The sequence below is a fragment of the Asterias rubens genome, chromosome 1 (genome assembly GCF_902459465.1).
Source record: "Asterias rubens chromosome 1, eAstRub1.3, whole genome shotgun sequence".
In the NCBI taxonomy this organism is placed as follows: domain Eukaryota; kingdom Metazoa; phylum Echinodermata; class Asteroidea; order Forcipulatida; family Asteriidae; genus Asterias; species Asterias rubens.
In genome coordinates, this window is record NC_047062.1 from 13,259,711 (window position 1) to 13,280,159 (window position 20,449).

Below are 20,449 nucleotides of genomic sequence, written 5' to 3' on the forward strand. Positions count from 1 at the left end.
AGTAGAATTTATAATAAACTTAATTTATCAAGAAACATCTTGAATATAATTATTCTGTATTGAGAACCATTATCACATTCTCAAAACACATCCTTGTTAAGAATTAGCCCTTGCTGGAAATCATAGGGCTAGGGTCATAGATTAGTAAGTACTTAAAAGATGGCATAGTGCATCTATCATTCAAAACCATATTGGACGACATTGAAATGTCAAATAGTAGGAGGGTTGACTGTGTACTGTAAAGTTGCATTCTTCACATAATACCATGTTGCATTGTGCCTATAGAAGTATTGCATCTATCCTTTGACACCATGATTTTTAAACAGTCATGATAGTTGACACTTTTTGCAAAGAATGTTGGTTTTTTCTTCTATAAAAAGTCAGGCATCTCTGTTGAATTGAAAAACAGGCACAAAATAATGTATTTGAGCTTGAATAGAGCAGTAACAACCACAATTTTGTTGCCAGTACTACTACTATGAACTTGCTGTATGCGTATGTTTTGTGTTGTCTCAACTATGAAGTTAAACTTATCAAAGACATTTAATGTCTGAGGGTAGCTTAACAAAAACTGAATTTTACAACCACTGTTGGCAGTTTAGGAAGTGGTTGAATCTTGGCCAATTTTATAAAATTAATATGTTCACTTCAATGAGGACTAACAAATTACTTTGGTATTGAATTTTCTTTATTCATGTTGTACACTTGAAAAATAATCATATCTCACTGATATGTTACAATTTTCTTAAACTTTTTGTGAATTAAGTTAGGAACTATTAAGAAAGCTGGCACTGGGCTGTCTTTTGGTATAACCAATAAGTACTGATATTTGGTTTGTGAATAGTTGTATCAAATATAGTTTATATCAGCAGGTATCTGGTGAATATCCTGCTCATTTTGTATAAAATATCTAATACAAAAAGTGTGAAATAAATTATATATAATTTCTAACATTCTGAATTATTGTTGTCATTCTCTCACATTGTTTTTATTAGTGGAAGATTAAGTTAAGGTCTTGAAAGTTCAACCTGGAGGCTTCAGCTGCCTTTGCTGTGACCACAATACTGCATTAGATGTCTGTATTATTATTATTTTTTTTTTTAAATATGTCAAACTTTGAAATGTTTTGTTAACTCCCAAACAAAATTGTCAGGTAGCTCATTGACAGGCACAGTAAATAACAGCTCTCCGAAACTTGATTGAGTGCAAGTGTGCAACTTTCACCATCATAAACAAAAATTAGTTTCCTGCTGAGGAACTCTGGCACAATGTGTTGTATGTACATGCACAGTTACTTTCTCTGAAATAATCATTTGTTTCTGATAATGAAAATAGTATTTTGTATATCAAAATGATCTGTTTCTGTCTTTTTATTTCAAAATGTAATACATAAATTTAGACTAGGGACAAAATACATGAAAGGTCAAGACTATAAAAACTGTTACCCTTTCTTATTTTAAACCATTTGTTTCTTCAACCAGCTTGTCAGAAGATAAGTCAAATTGTAGGCCTTGTCTTTAAAATTAATTACATGTTTTGGAAATATGTTTTCCTCCCCAACCGAAAATCTTGACAAACACAAAGGTTTCGAATTGTGAAACGGCTTAGCATTTTCTGTAACACATACTGCAGTTCAGTTTGTGGAACTTAAAATTACTTGTGTGTCCTCCTCCATGCTGGTAGATTGTTATTCACGTCAGCTGCACATACAGCATGTTTCCAGGACTGTAGACCGGCATGTGTCCTGTAGCCTTCTTCAAATAAATAACCGTCCGACCTGAGGGGGAACAAAAGTATATCTTCATTGATTGGTTTATTGAATTATTGGTTGGTGTATTTACTTATTTGTTACACATCCAACAGCGCAAGCGCCAATAACAAGACGATTAGGAAATGATTCGGGACTGAAAAGGTTTGCATTGTTGTGACTGATGCCCCGCTCAATTTATCGCTTAGCAAAAAAAAATTGTCAAGCAGTATTTTCTGCTTATCAGCTTTATGAAAATGGACCCAGGCCTGAGGCATTTGAATTGGGGTGAAATGCTGGGAAAGAAATCATCGAGCAAACCTGAGCCAAATTTGATGTTGCAGTTGACACAAAGAAAAACGTGTGCTCTTCCATATTTTGTTTAAAGTGGTGTGTTTTCTTGTATCAATGTTTCACAGGAATAAACCCTGTGCATTGGCCGCCATTGCCGAGGTCAAACAATGGAAACGTTTACGTGCCGCCCACAACCAACTCTCAGCCAATGGTAGCACTTCGTTGTCCGCAGTGTGAGGGCGCTGTTTTTGGTTTTCGGGAGGTAACTTTTGTAATGCAAGATGTTTTCCCCATGAACATTTGAAAAATGAAACATGGTAGTGATGCTTTAATTTTCAAGAACTTGAATACGGGCCAGGAGTGATACTTAAATTGACATACTGCGTTTTTCATTAGGTTAACATGCTCGCGGTTTGTTGCCGAATATGGGCTCGCGTCTTGGTTACATTGTGTGTGATATCGATATCGCTGTGTGGATGATGGCGCCCTCTGCTGGCTATATGTTACAAATACGGAACGCGGGAGCGTCACGGACCAAGACAGCTCTCCCCTAATTTCTGACCAATGATAGTCCAGAATATCAGAGGTTGAGTCATATACAGAGTCTTATAACACAGTTCGAAATGAAAGAACTCAATTCCTGTCCCCATCTGGTCAAGGGTATCTTCTCTAGTCATTCGAAGTTGATTCAATTAAAAAGAGCGACTGATCAAAATCTGACCTGTCCATGTTTTCTCTGACGTCATCACGAAGGACCTGCATTGATCGTCTTGGTCGCATAGATACTTGGCCTCATTTTCATCGAAGGCCAATAGTACACAGCTTGGGCTGCCCATGTGTAATGATGACACACACCAATAGTCGCCATGTTTTGGTAGATCGCCATCTTGTATCAGTTGATATGCATTCCTTGAACCTGTGGACACAATTCAGAGTTGAATATAAAACATGATGTTTCTCTCATCCCATGTTTGGATTCAACATGAAGTCCAACACCGAATTAAAGGCAGTGGACACTATTGGCAATTACTCAAAATATTTATTAGCATAAAACCTTTCCTGGTAACGAGTAATGGGGAGAGGTTGATAGTATAACATATTGTGAAAGACGGCTCCCTCTGAAGTAATGTAGTTTTCGAGAAAGAAGTAATTTTCCACGAATTTGATTTCGAGACCTCAGATTAAGAATTTGAGGTCTCGAACTGAAAGCACACAACTACGTGTGACAAGCGGGGTTTTTTTTCTTTCATTAACTTCGACGTCTTTAAAAAATATTACTTTCATCATTTTGAAAAATACGATGCATTGGTTATGCAAGAGCTCACTGTTGGTCCAATCTGCTAATGTTCGATAAAGTAACAAACAATATGACGGACATTTTTGTTCACAAAATCCTCGAGGGTTTCGTTTTAGAGCTGCAGTGGTGGTGAACCATGGGTGTAACTGTCAATAGTACTGTGTTTTCCCCCGAGTAAAAAATGACTTCATTCACTCATTTAGATCAGTGTATTGAAGGTATTGAAGCAAAAACATGATAATAATTATTGTGTGTGTACAAACCTGCAATAGTTGTGTCGTTACCGCTGTACAAGTAATCACCACTCTGGTAGAGTTGTAAAATCTTCTCCAAGTACTGATGAGTTTCAAAGGAGCCGAGTAAAGCTTCACCTAATTAACACAATTTACAGAAACATAGAAGCATTACAAAACATATTTCTTACAAAACGAGGGAATTATTTCGACATAATAATATATAGTAATTGGAGGTTTCAGTGTGCCACTGTCCATGATAGGGTTGATTTAACCATAGCTCAAAATAATTGGCGTAAGCCCCCATTCCGACTGTAAACGGTCCAAAATTGTAAGAGCCTTTTTTCATTTTTGATGGACTTGACAATTTTATGTCAGTTTTGGTGTATGATGAAGAAAGTTTCGTAATAAAACCAACTGAAGTCACTTTTTGTTTTACATTTTGTTCTCCTTTACTTAATGGATACCATAGAAATAGAAAACTTTGCCTTAAAAAAGAACAGCGGTCTTGAAGCTTTGATGACACCGGTGAGGTAGAGGGCGCTACATCGAGTACATCGTGTTGCGGACAGTACTCACGTTGCGATATAGGTAACTACGTTAACAAAATTAACGTCGTCAAGCAAGACTACAGTGGGGCCGAGTGAAGTAAATCAATACGCACTGTTATCCTTCAAAGCAGTAAAGCTCTGAGATTGGCAGCTCCGAGATTGGCAGCACCGATCAATATTAATTAGCCCATATGTCATTAATTAACTACCTGTTTTATTGACAAAATCTGTCATCAAGGGCTTCAGTTGATGAGGGGTCTCGTAAGGGAGAAGGGTGAAGAATATTTTGTAGGCACTGAAGACGTTCATCCTATCTGTATAATTGAAACATTTGCCGTCTTTGCATGGAAGATAGACGGTGGAAGAGCTTCCGTTTATGGCGCAATCGGACTGTGTCTTACATAACCTCGGTTGGTCGTCGACGTCATCGAGATCAACTAGTTTGACCTGCAAACGAAAATAAAACCATTGGTGTTACCACATTTTGAAACTGTGTCGTTCTTCAAAATGTGCGAAAGTTACAGCAGAATACAGTACTGTGTCTATAATATTATTTGCTAACAAAGAAGCAAACGTAAAATGTATCCATTGCAAATAGCTTGCCGCACATATGCAGTAATTCAAAATGGCGAAGCGTGAAAACATTGCTAAAGAGTAATGTGTCAGTAGCTGTGCCACTCAAATGACGTAGTATCGAAATCATAAAGATATTGCTCCCCGGCCTAAATTAGTGTTGCCCTTAAATTTATTACCATCGTTGCTGACTGGCGTTCATCGTCTGTTTTGAGTGTCAAACAAAATGGATTTGTTTTATTCTGATATCTACAGACTATGTGTGTTCTAATAGTCAGAAACTGTTTCCCATCCCATCCCGGAATACTCCCATCTACCAATTTGAGTTCGACGTGGCAAAAGTGTGGTGACGTTTAATTAGCGCAGCGCTTGAGGCGGATTCTTTCTGCTGTTATTTTTGCGCTTTATAAATTTCTCTTTATTATATAATATACATATTATTATTATACAGTCCAGACTGAAATGTTTTATCTTCGAACGAAATCAAACTGACGCAAAACCAAACATGTGCCGGACCATTACCTCTCCATCTACTCGAACAAACTGCGACGGTTTGAAATCATGGATAGCGAGTGAGCCAAGAACTGAACTTCTAAGATAAACCAATAATCTGCTCACACCCAGCGAGATCTGAAAAACAAAACAAACAAATAAAATGACACGGGAAAGGGACACATTGGTTCCAACGTCTCAAAATTTTGCCGTCTTAGAAATTGCTCCTTATTCTTTGGAGTTGTTCATGAACAAAAACACCTTTAGAGTAGTGACTATCAACTTTGCCTCTATATCAGCAGCAGAATATTCAGTCGGTCATTTTGAGGAGTAAACATTTTGGTTCTTGCTCTCTGTCGTGAAATTTATATTGGGCATTTTATAAGTCTTATATCTTTATTTTGTATGTGGGAATATTATCATACAGCAAATCATTGGGCCCATGGCAGACCAGAGTAAATAACTAGGATTTCACCCTTTGCAGTCCCCGGTGAAATGTCACGAATTCCCCGCAAGAACTCCTTTTTTTCTAGCTTAATAACAATAGGTTTTCTCCAATGAATTATAGATTTTTAATGGCGCTGTCAAGATTCATAAATCAAATCTGTTCAAATACAGCGCTTTATAGGCTGACAGATCTGAGGGCTGAAAAATATGTCTTCACTTCAATAGGCAATAATGAGATTAAAAGGCACTCCTGTCATTATCATGTATACCCCCGGGGTAGTCTACATTTCCACCATACTGAAACGATTACCGGTTCTGCAGCACATGAGTACACCAAAGAATTCGCGCATGAAAAAGAAAGGCGGACGTAATTCCTGATTCAGCAATATCTGGAGTATAACTAAAGGCACATATACAGGACTTTAATAATAACGGTTGCCAGGGAATACTCTCTTGATTTATGTGGTTTGGAAAAGTCAAAGTTCACTCACCCTGAGTCTGTCCTCCCAAGACATTTTTAATAAATCGAGGAATGTGATTGGCTCTCCGTACTCGGTTGCCATGGTAGCGATGTGAGAGGACTCCTGTGTATCGATCTTTCCCGGCAGGCAATATCCCAACACCTGTTCAGGAGAAATAGAAATCATGCATTATAGCTTCAGAAATGTATTTGTATCGTATTTCTGATAAACGGTTAACAAGTATTTTTTCTTTTTTAAAGTAGCCCGCGCATTATTCTTGAAATATGCATCAAAGTTTGGGTCACGTCATCCTGAAGGCTATGTCACATGGGGCAATTATTTCCAGTCACTAGGAGGCAGCCAACTGTGGTCCAGTGGTTAGACTGATCACATGGTTGTGGGTTCGCATCCTACCAAGCTAACCGCTGATTTCACAATGACTAGAATACATTTTGTCGTCTAGTTACTGAATTGCAATCTCTTGATTTGTGCAATTCCAAATCCTAGACGTTAAAACCAATGTTTGTATGAGAAAGATTGGCTATTGCCAGCTAGGTGTTTATATCCCCTTGTGGGAGAACGCCGAGTTCCCTTAACTATGGAAGATCATCAAAACAAACAAACAAACAAACAAACAAACAAACAAACAAACAAACAAACAAACAAACAAACAAACCATGTACAAGGAACTCTGTGGTATCACAAAAGACAATATTATTCTTGCTGCAACTCATGCCCAAGAAAATATTGAGAAAACTGAAATGTGATTTGAATTTCTTATTGGAGATTGCCTTGAACTGATGGTTGTCTGCAAATTGCCCCGTGTGATGGCCTTAAACAAAAACTACAATCACATTTTAAACTCTATACAATTTGAAGAAATAACATAAAGCAGGAAAGCATGGACGTGTTTTTATAGGATTTTCTTTACCAATCGTGTCTATAGTCTGCTGTGAAAGGACCTTGCATCATCTCTCACAGACGAAGATGTTTCTAAAGTTGTATCATTTTTGCCTGTCGACACATACGCATATGAGTATCCAAATTGGCGCGTATACATGTACGGCTACGGCTGTTGCTAATGGTGTTGCGCAGGACGTCCTATACCTCAATGCTGAAATATATAGGTGTAAAGCCCTATGTAGACGCCAATTCGGACATGGCCTAAAAAACGACATTGACAAAACATGTTCCTGACACCCCCGCTAACTGTCGTATTCAAAATGCACAGCACCCGCTCACATCCAGGACTTTTAAATGAATTTAAACAAGACGCAGGCTTGTGGCGATGTTTGTACGGAACGTGCTCTTTGGGCTTAAAAATCAATCACTTTTGCAATTTTCTTGTTTAGTTTACGACGGGTTTTCCTTGGGTAAACAGTCGAAAAGCTCTTGCCGTACGCGACCAGTGAATCACCGGTAGCTAACGGGCACCAAGCAGAGGGAATATAGAACATCGTGAGAAGCCTGTTACTATAAATGCCGAGATTTTGTACTGTTTGGTAATCACCATAGTCTGATCTCGTGTTAACCTCCAGAGATTAAAACTGAAAACAAACCCGAGTCTTGCTGCTGAATCAGCGGGCCAGCTGGTGAGATGCAGAGCTTGGGTGCTGGTCGTTGTTATCGGAACATTATTGGCGAATTAATATTGTGTAAATTTCTTATTTTTGTATTGAAGGCTAAAGTCTGAAGAGTTAGGGAGACATACGCCTTTTGGCGACAGTTATTTGTTTTAACTTGTATGCTCTCCTGGGCACCCCACGGTTGTTTTACTTTGTTTTCTTAAATATTTTTAATCTATGTACATGTGCTTGTTAATGTGATTGCCCGAATAAATATTAAGTGACTAATTTGGTTACCAAGTGAAGACATGGTCAGATCAATGTCAGATTTTGCCTCGGTGAACGTTCACAAAAGACCGTGCTGAAACTGTCCTCAAAGAATTTTTTTTTTTTTTTTTTTTGAATCAGTGAGTCTGGAGTGGGGATGGGGTGTCGGGTGTGCTCATACTCGCCACCCTTGGATACCGATGACAAGGAAAGCAAATACATGAGATCTCCATACTGATATTCCAAAGACCGGTGTGCTATACAAGAACAGTTTTAAAATAAAGAGCAACGAGTCTCTACATCGAGCCATTTTTGAGAAAAACTGTGTAGTTTGTTTTTAGTAGCTGAATCAAATTGCTTCATGTTTCGTAACTACCGGTATATAATGACTAAACACCTTGGCGTTGTGTGTGCAGCATGCAGGAGGTGTGGGTTTTTGTTGAACGATTTGGTAATTTGGAAATCAAGTGGGTAGCTGGACTCAAAGGACAAACTCAAAGGACAATTAAGAGTGTTTCTAGAAAAGCTTCTTTAATCCACCCTCTTGAATAAACCACTTCTCCTCATTCTCGCATGAAGGAAAAGAGATAACCGCTGCTTCTAGCAGGCTACATTGCATGAACATCATCTCCATGTATGCCTACGTGACGCAATCGGTCTAAAAGGTTTACTCTTATATGGCTTCGTGCATTAGCGTTCCCAGAAAGGCCCCTCTCAATTGTTAAGACTTCTACCTCCTCCGACCGCTACCAGAATGGAGGAGAGCAAACACTGTGGGCTGTTAAGCTACCCTCACAAAGACTTTAAAATCCTCAGAAGTACTCTTCAAAACGGTTCCACTGTTCGCCAATACAAAATATTGTTGTTCACGAGAATGCATCAGACTTTGGGTAAACTCTCCGGAGTGGCCTCCGGGACCAGCGGAGTTACCTCCCCCGGTGTTTGTTAACTCTTGCCGGCGACCGCCTACTGAATTACGCAGGCTTAATGGCGAACAAAACAGCCACCCGGAAGGGGCAGTCGGCCTAATTTCGGCAAGAAGTGTACAATTTGCTTTTGCTCGGTTGACTAACAAAGGAGCAGGGTCCGTGCTTGAAGTCGTATTTCACAAGTGGTGAAGACGGGGGGCTCTTTTGAGAGGAACGAAGAGAGGGTATGGATTAGTCAAAGTGGGATCGTAAGAATCACGTTTCCTCCTCTGTGCTCTCTGGATGTGAATCATGACAACCCATCGACAGGGAAACAGGTGCAACACAACATCAAAGAAGACGCATAGGTAGATATTACAAATCAACCTGTCGCAGCCTCCATTTAGATCCTCCTACTGAGATGGGTTGTAAGTGACAGTCACAATGGTCATTAGTATACATGCTTATTGACTGTTTTTCAATCCTTTCTCGTATCGACCATTTAGGTTTACTCTCTGTGGGAGATACTTGTACCCATTCAAACATTCTCAATGAGACACGGTTTGTATGTGCTCTGATCTTCCATTAGTCATAATCCCCAAATGGGGTGGGGGTGGGGTGCTCATATTCGCTACCTTCTGGAGACCAAGGACAAAACAAAAGAGAGAAAATATTGGACTCCATAGCGAAATTCTAAAGACCGGGGTGCTCCACCAGACACTTTCGTGTCAAACACAGTATATGGGAAAAACATTAAGTACAAGAACTAAAGATGTCTGCAAAGGGATGCATATTGTTTTTAAGAATGCGAGCACCATCGGAGTGACAAACCTCTTTTGTGACAGTGTTTTATTTTACTTCTGGCTTCCTCTCATCTTTTGTTTGCATGTTGCTCCCCATGGTTTAAATTTCAATTTCCTTGTGATTTCCTGGTTTTATGATTGCATCACGAGTTCACTCAAGATTACTACAGTTTAGTGGTCCTTTTAAGATCGAGAGACTTTAAAAAGTCTCTCGGTTTGTCAAACACAATCAGAGACAGAATGAAACAGTTTCACCTTCTGTATGCATAATACTAGCCACGGTTTCACTTTCCGGGCCCCCGTGCATGTTCCAGTAAAGTCACGCGCCAAAACGTTCAATGTTTTAACAAAGTGTTTGTCTTCTCACTGAAGAAAGATAGGGTCGATTCTTTTCCTCTCTTCAGGCACCTTGTGCGTTCTGAGAGAAGCAGTGAATCGATTTTTGTTTCTTGCGGATAAGTCTGCATGAAAAGTACGTTAAGGGGTGGCACAGGAGTTTCAGGAATGGGCATTTCTGTTTTTCAGATTCAACCTGCTGATTTATCAAATAGTGATACATAAACAATTATGTATTGCCTATATAGACGACCTTGTAAGGTGTCAATATAGTTTCGGGAAGAAGAAAAAGAAACGCCCGGTCAGGTGTTTAAAGACCACAATAGTAAATAGTTACAACACAAAAAGACACCGGCTCGATGTCAGCAACTCCAGAAAGTCTGTTATTTGTTGTTACAATCTCTCTTTCTTTCATGTGTCTCTGCTTCAAGGGTTTTTTTTACTCAAAAGCTTACAAACCAAATCATGGAAATCATGGAACTTTTACAGCATTGAGTCAAGTGTAAGATTACTTCAATCCATTCTTTAATTCGGAGACTTTATTTCAAAGAGCAGCAAAGGCAGTGTTATTGCATTTATAAGCACTAAGCTTATAGCATTCTAAGTTACCTCGCGAGATCATAACTACAGTTGGTTTACTTATTTCTCATACAGAATTTCAGGCAACAAATTTCAAGGGAAGTTTTCCCGTCAACGTCATATTTTGTCCAAAATGGTGAATATAATATACATTCACAAAATTTGGTAATTAATATAATTTCCTTGATATCGTTTGCCCTGTCCCCTCGCTTTGTTGACGGAAAGACTATTGCATGATTAATGTTTGCTAATTGTACGCCTTATAAATCCATATATATTATAAAGCGAACATTGGCGTGAACTAGTCGTGGGCACTTCTGGTAAACTTTGGTACCAAAGCAAGATGCAAAAATGCTTAGCATGTTTTTTCTCTTCGTTTTCTTAGATATTCGCTTAACTCATAGGCCTCTGACTAGATACACCAACAAAAGTGTTATGAGGCACGACGCGTGGGTCTATTCTGTGTTTTTCTGCTAACATGATGTGCTCATCACCGTATCTGTTAATTTCATCACTAAAAGGCTTTAAAGACTGGTTTATCTTCCCTTTAAAACATCACACATCTCTGAAAGATCCCTGAGGGTACATAGCATATGCTTTAATCGCGAGTTGAAAGCTGAGCTCATGCCAAAAGACAGACAGGGGCAGATAACATTTTGACGGGTAACGAGTACGGTGTTTTGCCAACAGGCTGACGAGACGTGCGATAAGAGGGCCCCCCGATCTCATGGTCTCATTACCGGCTGGTAGAATAGCATCGAAATTGACAGCTGTCCCGCAGTGCTAGACAATACCACACAATACGACACAATGAAACACTGTATCCCACTCTAAACGAATGTCATTTTGGTGTATTCATTCTTAATTTAATTTAACCAGATTTAATTTGAGCGGAGTGTAGAGTGGGGGGTGGCACAAATTGACACTTTTTTAATCCATGCACAAAATAGCGTGAACCATCTCATCACCTCAGGTGCAATTATCACAGGAGGAATGGGTAATTGTCGTAGCGTGCTATAATTAATAGAGTCGGGCGCAGAGTGGTGCTAGTTTGCAATCAATTTCTGACATTTAAATTTACCTCTAGCGTAAACCAAACTGCAGCCGGCCTGGAGCGCAACATATTTGCAAAACTGTTACCCTATGCAGGGAAATGTGACAGATTTGGCTGTGACGAGAAAACACGTAAAACACGAGTAAGTGGCTTAATAGAGCATGTATAAGGAAGGTAGGTTATCACAATATTTCGGGTTTACTTTGAAAGCAAAGTGACAGAGAAAATGGTCAATCCATCTCAAAATACTTCCACTCGATGGGAAGGCGAGTTCATCTAACGGAGAGTGAGGGGGATTGGGGGCCTCACTTATTTAGCAATCGCGTGAACACCCAGCCACAAGGTTCTTGTGCTTCATCATGTTTGAGAAGTAAATGCATTACAAGAATTGGAACGCGAGAAGTTGAGGAATTGACTCTCGATTAATGAAGTTCAATTTTGAACGAGCATCTGCGTAATGTGTGGGCGATCTTTAAAGGCATTTTTTTGTTATGTGTCAAAGTCTTGTATTTTTACTTGGTGAGTCCCAACATTATTTAAAATAACAAAGCTGTGAAAATTTGTGCTGAATTGGTCATCGAAGTTGCAAAAGAATAATGAAAGAAAAACGCTATTGTTGCATAAGTGCTTTCAGGTGCATAATAAAATACTCCAGTTGAAGCCGTTAATTATTTATGTGAGAAATTACCTCTATCTCAAAAACTACCATATCAGAGGGAGCCGTCTCTCACAATGTTGTATATGCACAGCTCTCCAATTCTCATTACATACTGTAACTTACAAAGTAAGTTTTGGGGCTAACATTTATTTTGACTGAGAGTTAATCAATGGTGTTCAGTGCCTTTATATCAAATACTTTTAGACGTGATTCTTTAATCATTTTGTAACGACCATTCCAAACACATAATAGTAAAAAATAATAATCTTTGTGTCAATTAAAATAGTGACGTGCTACAAAGCAAGGTAAATGACACCCATCCTATGTGAAAACACTCAGCATATGTCTTAAAGCATTGACCGTTTTATGTAAGCAAACAATGTGATGTCATCACCTTTACTAAATAGTACATCATAATTTAACTTTCGAAGTCAAGGCCGCGTCTTTTCCTGAAGGTTTGTATAAACAAAAGTTAGCGTTTAGGGAGCGAGTCAGTGCTCTACAGTAACGTGGATCCCGGGTTCCAGAGAGCGCAGCTGCCTCCAAGATAACTCCCTCGATGAAATGTGCAACTCAGGTGAAATCTTGTCAGGCAAGCCGTGCCGATTAAAGAAAGTTATACTACATGTTTTCTACTTGTTCTCGGGTATAAAGGGATTTGTGTTGTGGTCCATAGCTTGCCCCCGATGTCATAAATAACTGACTTGTAAGCAAGTGCAGGTGAAAGAAGCACGCTAGAGAAAGGTTGTCAGATGCCGTGTAGCGATTTGAGGTGAGTGTCACTGGATGACCCCCTATATATGGCACCTGCTCCTCTGGGCCAATCTGCGTCATCCAAGAGACGTGATAAACGCCTACCTTCCCGCGCACTGACAAGTCATGACGCAGAGCAGTTACAAAGGATGGCATAGTGAGAGATAGAGAGATGCTTGATTGTCTCGACAACCATTGTTGTACTGTTTGAACGTGACAGGAAAGAGAGTAAGTTCAACCATTTTACGAGAAACTGCTGGAGCAGTTGTTTCCGATGTTATATTATCTGTCAGAAATCTTTACACCTTCAATATATAACAAAAGTGAGCGGCTCTCTGCCTCAACATAAACAATGAACTAATAATGGTAGATGGTTAAAATGTAACATATAAAATCACATACTGATGTTGTCACGACTCATGTGTCGAAAAAAAGTTCAAAGGGCTAATTCGAGCAATTTACCAATAATTTTCAACACACCTTGACAATGACTTCGTGCACAAACCGCAATTTAATGGACTGCTCTACTTTAAAAAAAAAACCTCCAAGTTGGACAAAAAAGCCAAAACATTACTTTCAAAATGACAAATGGGGCCGCTGGTATTTACTGAACGGCATGTATAACATATCCGATTTATTGGATCGTAAAAATAAAACGCAAAGAAAAAAAACCTCAGCCGATGGAAATTCTGGCCAAGACCGCGAGTTTGAAATATACTACGTCTATTATCTAGCAAGTTAAATGCATCATCAATCATTGCTTGTATCAAATACTAAAACAAGTATTCCCGAGCTTGCTAAGGAGTTCGTTTCTTTTTGAAGCAGCTGCCTCTACAAGCAGTATTCGCTGATTGATGGAAAATAGTTTATTTTTATATGACTGGGGGCGGGGGCTCAAGGTGGGGGGGAGGGGGCTCATGGTTGAGGCAGCTTTTCACCTTATTTGGAGCGGTTTAATATAACTTTTTATTTTTTGGGGGGGCGAATCAAGTTTGCAGTTCGTTGCCCAAGTTGAAATATGGCTGTAGTGTAAACATAACTGAATGTCTGTCATCAAATTGAATTGAGTATTAATGGTGTAAGGGGAAGTCTGGTTGATGGTCTCTTTATAACACGCAAAAATGCTACTGGTCGAAACGGGTTACTAGCCAAATACAAGAAGTGCTTATACCTCTCATAAACAGGCCTGTTATTCTTTGTGGGTTTTTTGTGGTTTTTTTTTTAATGCAAGTTCGCCCCAAACAAGGTTTCAAATAATATAGCCACTCTAGGTATGGGACTACAAGAAATAAAAAATATTGAAAGACACTTGACGCTATTGGTAATTGTCAAGACCAGTCTTCTCACTCGGTGTATTTCAACATGTGCATTAAATAACAAATCTGTGAACATTTGGTCGTCGAAGTAGCGAGATAATAATGAAATAAATAAAACCTTATCACACTAAGTTGTCAGATGCTTGATTTCGGAACCTCAAAATCTAATTCTGAGGTCTCGAAATCAAATTCATGGAAAAAAGAAAAAAACATTATTGAAAACTACGTTTCTTCAGCCGTTTCTCTCACAATGTTTTATACCATCATACTCTCCCCCATTACTCGTTACCAAATACGGTTTTATGCTAATAGTTATTTTGAGTAATTACCAATAGTGTCCACTGCCTAAAATTATCTAAGGGGAGCTGAATCGGTATTCCCCTTATATAGTTTCTAAAGAGATAGAGAAGTTGGAATTTGTGGCTCTTTGTTCTACATCTCAGCATTATTTCCAAAGTAAATGCGCTTTCCCAGAACACATTCAAACCATGAGAACAACGACCATCAAAGCCATGCCTATAACTTTTATACTTGAACATATTTAACCTTTTCTCTTCAATTCAAGTTAATGTTTTCAAGTACATTCCCTAAAGTAAATTTTGCTCTTAGAGTGTCTGTCAGTAACTTATCCCATCAGCCAGAGATTAGTTAACTTCAAGCGATCAATACTTAGAGTCAACAACTATTACATCCAGCAGCTGCTGCTATTCTTGCTTGGGGGAAACCATGGGTTTATGTTCTAATAATTATCAATGCGATTCTAAAACACTTTTTGTCATCAATTTTATTTGTGTCTTTTTGAATCTCGGGTAGGGCAGCTGTGGCAGTCCGCGTCAGAACGCATTGGTTTGGCGGTTCTAGTCCCCCATAATGGATTGTGAGAAAGATGATGATGATGATGATAAAACAGATAGAAAACCGTACTTTGGCAACTTCACATCATTTACACATCTCATAATAACTCTCTTTCCCTGCACTGCAAGAGATCAGTACTGCAAAAGACGACTCCACACTGACACCACATGTAGACAATGTGGCGTCATTGTCTCACCAACAAACGCTTACAATTTCTGCCAAGACAATTCTATATCAGTACCGAATTCTATTGTATCTTTAATTCCAAATAGTGAAAGTTACATAATGTGGGTGGTTAGTTTGATACGTGTCAAAATGAAAAAATGTAAGTAAAATAATTAATTTAGTAACAAATGAGGCAACTGAACTTCGTACTGTGATTGGCAGCCTTTAATATTATAGTGTGACATTCGCTGAATAATTGTTTGATAGGGCAATAACTTGGGTTTTTAAAGTAGAGATTCCAACCAACCTTAATAATATTTGGATGTTGAAGTTGTTGTAGCAAAGCAATCTCCTTCAGTACCTTGAAGTTTGCGAGTCTAAAACATTCGTCATCTCCCATCCCGAACTTTGCGCACTCAGACACATCGGGTCCATCTCGTAACGGGGTCTTGAGGGCCACATATCTACCACCTAATGATGCTTTCTGCACCCTTTTTGTAAATCCTGAACCCACAAATTCCTTTTGAGAGTCCGGTATGCTGTTGATGTCTCGACAACGGATGAGCTGGGCTCTTGAGCCCACACGTGCGGGGCGATCTAATCGCTTTCCCCCGCGGGCCTCTATGTCTTTGTCCGCTCCACTCTTCGCAGTCGTGGCTGGAGTTGTTTTGAAAGCACGCGAAACTGGGTCGAGCGTGTTATGTACATCCATCAAATGTCGCTTGAGGTTGAACTTGGCCGACTGGGATGGGGGCACCACCACCGAGGGAGAGTCGGGAAACGGGCCGTCTAACCTCGCCTTGAGGCGGGCTAGCTCCTCGTCGCTCTCCCTCACTCTCCTCCTTCGGTAGCCAATCTCCTGGCGAAGTTCAGACACAAGGTTGGCGAGATGGGTTAAGCGCTTCTCCGCGGGGCTCAGGATCCGCACGCTGGGGTTATTGCTACTGGAGGTGTCGTCCGCCGTACCGACACCTGGGCCTGATCTACCTGGTGTGAACACCATGAAGGTGGCCCCGAGAACCCACAGGGTAAATGACACAGTCACAGCACCAAGGATGCCTCGCTGAAGACGTCTTGTCATTTTAGCTTTCATAATAATATGCTCTATTAAACTTCAAAATTAATTGTAAGTCCTTAACAGTTTGTTGAGTTTGCCTGGTGTGATAATCCTCCAGTCATCCAACTTCAAAGATACCCAAGTCTGTATTCTCGCACAGTTTGAACACACTGCGCAGTCGCGAGCCCTTTGTGAGGAGTGTCATCTTTAGATGGATTCATCATCGCCCGTCTTCAGTTCCCATACCATCAACATTCCGTTCCCACAAATCAAATATTTCTTCGGCATCGTCTACAACATGATCTTTTCATCGGCCAATTTATCAGCAGTCCCACAGCGATCGCAACTCTTGATGAAACAAATACCTGAGCAGCAGCGACATCTAAAGCAGTCCGTGTAGAACCATGTTCCATTTGTGGTGGAACGATGAGAAAGGGGTACACTACAGTGTGTGTGCTACTGTATTGTATCCTTACTTTGTATCATGTTTGATATACAAACGAATCGATGAGCATTTCGATCCTCCCTGTCGTGCGCACCCACGTGACTCGTCCTAACCTAATTTGATTGGCCACCCCTTGTGCCAACTCTAATTGACGCCTATTGTCGGCAGACGACCTGAGCAAACAGTTACTTGCCGCCCAATGTCCATTAGCGGTTTAGACATCCAGAATGATTGACATGGCTTAATTGACAAGGCAGGTACTTCTCCAAAGCCTAGATGCATACGGAAGTAGCAGTGGGACTGCGGCTTTAGGCCCTACACACCGCTGTTCTCTCGAATAAAGCTACTCCGGAAAAAATGTAGGCCTATAACCAATAGAAAAAAAGTGACAGAGTCCTTGATGTATATAATACATAAGAGCATCTCGTGTACTTTCGTATTGCTTTGAGCAGCTGCCCGTAAAGACTGTTTTGAACACACTGCCGTCAGCTACGAAATGAAATCAGACACTCGTTGAATCAATCCTAAATAGGTTACTGCGCTCTCGGATTTGGTCCAAACCCTGCACACTGAGCGTTCGAGTTCAAATATCAAATGTGGGCTCTTGAGGCATTATCCAAAACACTAAAGTGCTGGCAGATGACAAAAGGCCAGCGTATCAAAGGGTCATCCGTGTTTCATTTTGTTGCGCGGCAGAATGCGGACAGGTTTATTTGCCAAGTCCAGAAGGAGGTCAACCCGGGCTGTAGTGACCGCCTGCCCCCGTTATAAGGGTTGGAGATTGTCAACAGGCGCAAGCTTGGAAGATGGATCACCAATCTATTCGGTTTAGACCCCTATATGTAATGGCCGCTCTACTCATTACGCCGTTTGAAAAAGAGGAAAACCGCACTTAATTTGAATGACATTTTTGGTGTGTGGGCTGGAAAAGACCTCCAGGCTATGTCCTAATTTACGAATCCGGCAAGAACTAAATCCATGCCCTTTTTTCTGGGCGACCCGTTTTGTTAAGGCCAAATCATGAAGGAAGATGAAGAGCGAATCAAACGCAACGTTAATAATCACTTTAGGTGAAGCTACTACTGAGAATCTAATTTGTTCATTATCAAATTTACCACCGCTCAGAAACAAGACTAGGCCTTTATCAAAGGCTGGACAGGCGGCTCATGATGACTAACTTATAGTCAATGTAAATGCAATTTGAGTGGAACTCGGATCAATTTCATTTTCGGTGCAAGAAACAAACACTTGTAATGAATAAACATGAGTTGTGGGGGATAACGCATTATTGCACTGACGAGCAAAAGGGTTACGGGTACTTGTTTGAAGTGAGGACACGTCATTCGGAGACATCCACAAAATGTAAAGTGTGCACCTAAAATACACTTGTATTCAGTGGAATAATGATTCACCATTAGGCGTAAATCACAGTGTGCTGTACTGTATATGTACCGCCTTTACTTTTGTCCCCATCCCTCTTTCTTATCCTACTATTTCTCAACTTGTGTCCCCCCTCCACGACTAACCCTTTAACAATTCCTCCTGTGGACATTTTTGTAAAGAGCCTAACCGAAATATAAGAACAGTTGGCCTAGTTGGATGTCAGGGTAGATTTCGGAACTCGGGAGACTACTATAGTTCTGAATTTTATTTTTAGTTCATCAAACAAAACAAAACGTGACACTGATGGTAGTCTTTGTTTGACAACGAATTCAAATAGGCATAGGCCTACATGTTCCGACAGAGTTGCTCAAGTACAAAGCTAAGCAAAAATAGAATATAGAATATAGAATTTGAAGCATTGCATGGTGAGGTATCAATATATATATTTGGTTTGCGGTAACACCATGTGTGTATCTGCTTGAGGATCGTAATTAACTGTACTACCGCGGAGTGCCGGAGTGAGTTCTTGGATTGCTCTCAACGTTCGACTAGCTTGCTCTAGTCATCGTCCGACTTGTTGATCAGTTTACAACGTCTGGTAGTTCTGCTTACCAGTAAGGTTACCAGCCAAAATGCAATGTCACATCACAGAATAAGGAGGAGACTTGTGTCACTTGATACCCAATATTTTTGCTCAGCAGCTTACAACTTCACATAGCCCTCTAGAAAGAAGTTGAAATGTTTTTCAGCTGGACACTCACCATGGAGATGAAAATAACATTTGCAATTCGAAACAAAACAAATTAATTTCAATTTAACTAATTTGTACGAAGCCATTTCTTAGGGTATGATGTGATTGGTTAATATGACATCTGACCTTTTTCTGATTGAGAAAGCGGCGAGCGAACGCATCATATTGCGGGCATTCCGTTTCTGCATAGACTTGTGGACAAGTCGTTCTGTCACAGTGATAGCGTTCCGACTCTTTCTGCGATTCCCGTGACAATGGCGATATTCTCGCAAGAATGCTGTTCCCGCGAGACCACTGCTCTCACGCTGTGTTATACATGTAGTCTCATTTAATGGGGGAGAAGTCGGCAGCCAGCATCTTCGCGCAAGAACTGTGATCTCGAGAGCAGTATTTGATCGCAGAGACCTGTAACATACGCCATGACTCGACTACCACCGCGACAAACCATTAACGACTTGTCCACAAGTCTATTTATTTTTTTGCACAGCGAGTGAGTGAACTCTTTCCAGAAATGAGGTCAGAACTCGTCTTGGAGATTTAAATTATTACAGACAACTTGATCCTTCCCATCTTATTGTGATTTTTCCCTTCGGGGTGTTCGTCGCACGTATGTTCACCCTGTGTGAAGTTGTCTATACAACAACTCGTAAGTAAAAGGAAATTGGATAACTCGACCTTTAATCTCGATTTGTTTTATTGATGCGTTTTCAAACCGGAACTTCTGGCCGGGCGATACAGGACCTGTTTCCGAGTTATGACTGCTGTTGGGGTGGGTTGAGAGAGGTTATAGGGATGGACGTCATTTGAAAAAAACTATTAAAAAAAACCGCTCAAACCCTAACAAAATCACGGTGATCACGAAAGTTAGGCCTAAGCTAATATCACCGTTGTTATTATGATAAGTTATTTTTATTTATTTGTTTATTTGTTTTGACAAAACCTTCAAAAATGGAGAAGATACAAATACATTAACAATTGAAGGTATATATATACACACAAACACGTGTTTATGGAAACAGGATAACACTGACACTCACCCCATGGACGACCCCCTGACCATCTAGCCTAGTCCAAAGCTCTTTAGGCAAGCACCGACCCGCTCTGATATTCAAGAACTGCATAGATACTATACTGCACGGTACATAACAGTACTTGATACCGTGGGGTCGAAACATGGTTTTTCGAGGTTTTTCAACCTCGTACTTGAACGAGGCCGAATCTGTTGCGGCTTCGTTTGTACGAGGTTCAAAAACATTGAAAAACCATGCTTCGACCCCACGGTATCAAGTAAGCAGTACCATGACAGATGTATCTATGCAGTTCGTCGTCCAAGAGCGGGCTACAGACCATCTTTATACTGTAGTTAAAGGGAAGGTACACTGTTGGTAATTGTCAAAGACCAGTGTTCTCACTTAGTGTATCTCAACATATGCATACAAAAACTGTGAACATTTGAGCT

General features: G+C 40.1%; 1 protein-coding gene across 1 annotated transcript; it reads right to left on the minus strand.

Annotated features, from left to right (window-relative positions):
* Positions 1-670: 670 nt before the first annotated feature.
* LOC117295411 (extracellular tyrosine-protein kinase PKDCC-like) lies at positions 671-17,295 on the minus strand. The gene is made up of 7 exons (XM_033778061.1): positions 15,662-17,295; positions 6,126-6,257; positions 5,218-5,325; positions 4,332-4,569; positions 3,602-3,709; positions 2,763-2,957; positions 671-1,777 (listed from the first exon to the last, which is right to left on the minus strand). The coding sequence occupies exons 1-7, from the start codon at positions 16,445-16,447 to the stop codon at positions 1,692-1,694; spliced, it is 1,653 nt and encodes a 550-aa protein (XP_033633952.1). The 5' UTR covers positions 16,448-17,295; the 3' UTR covers positions 671-1,691.
* Positions 17,296-20,449: the final 3,154 nt, after the last annotated feature.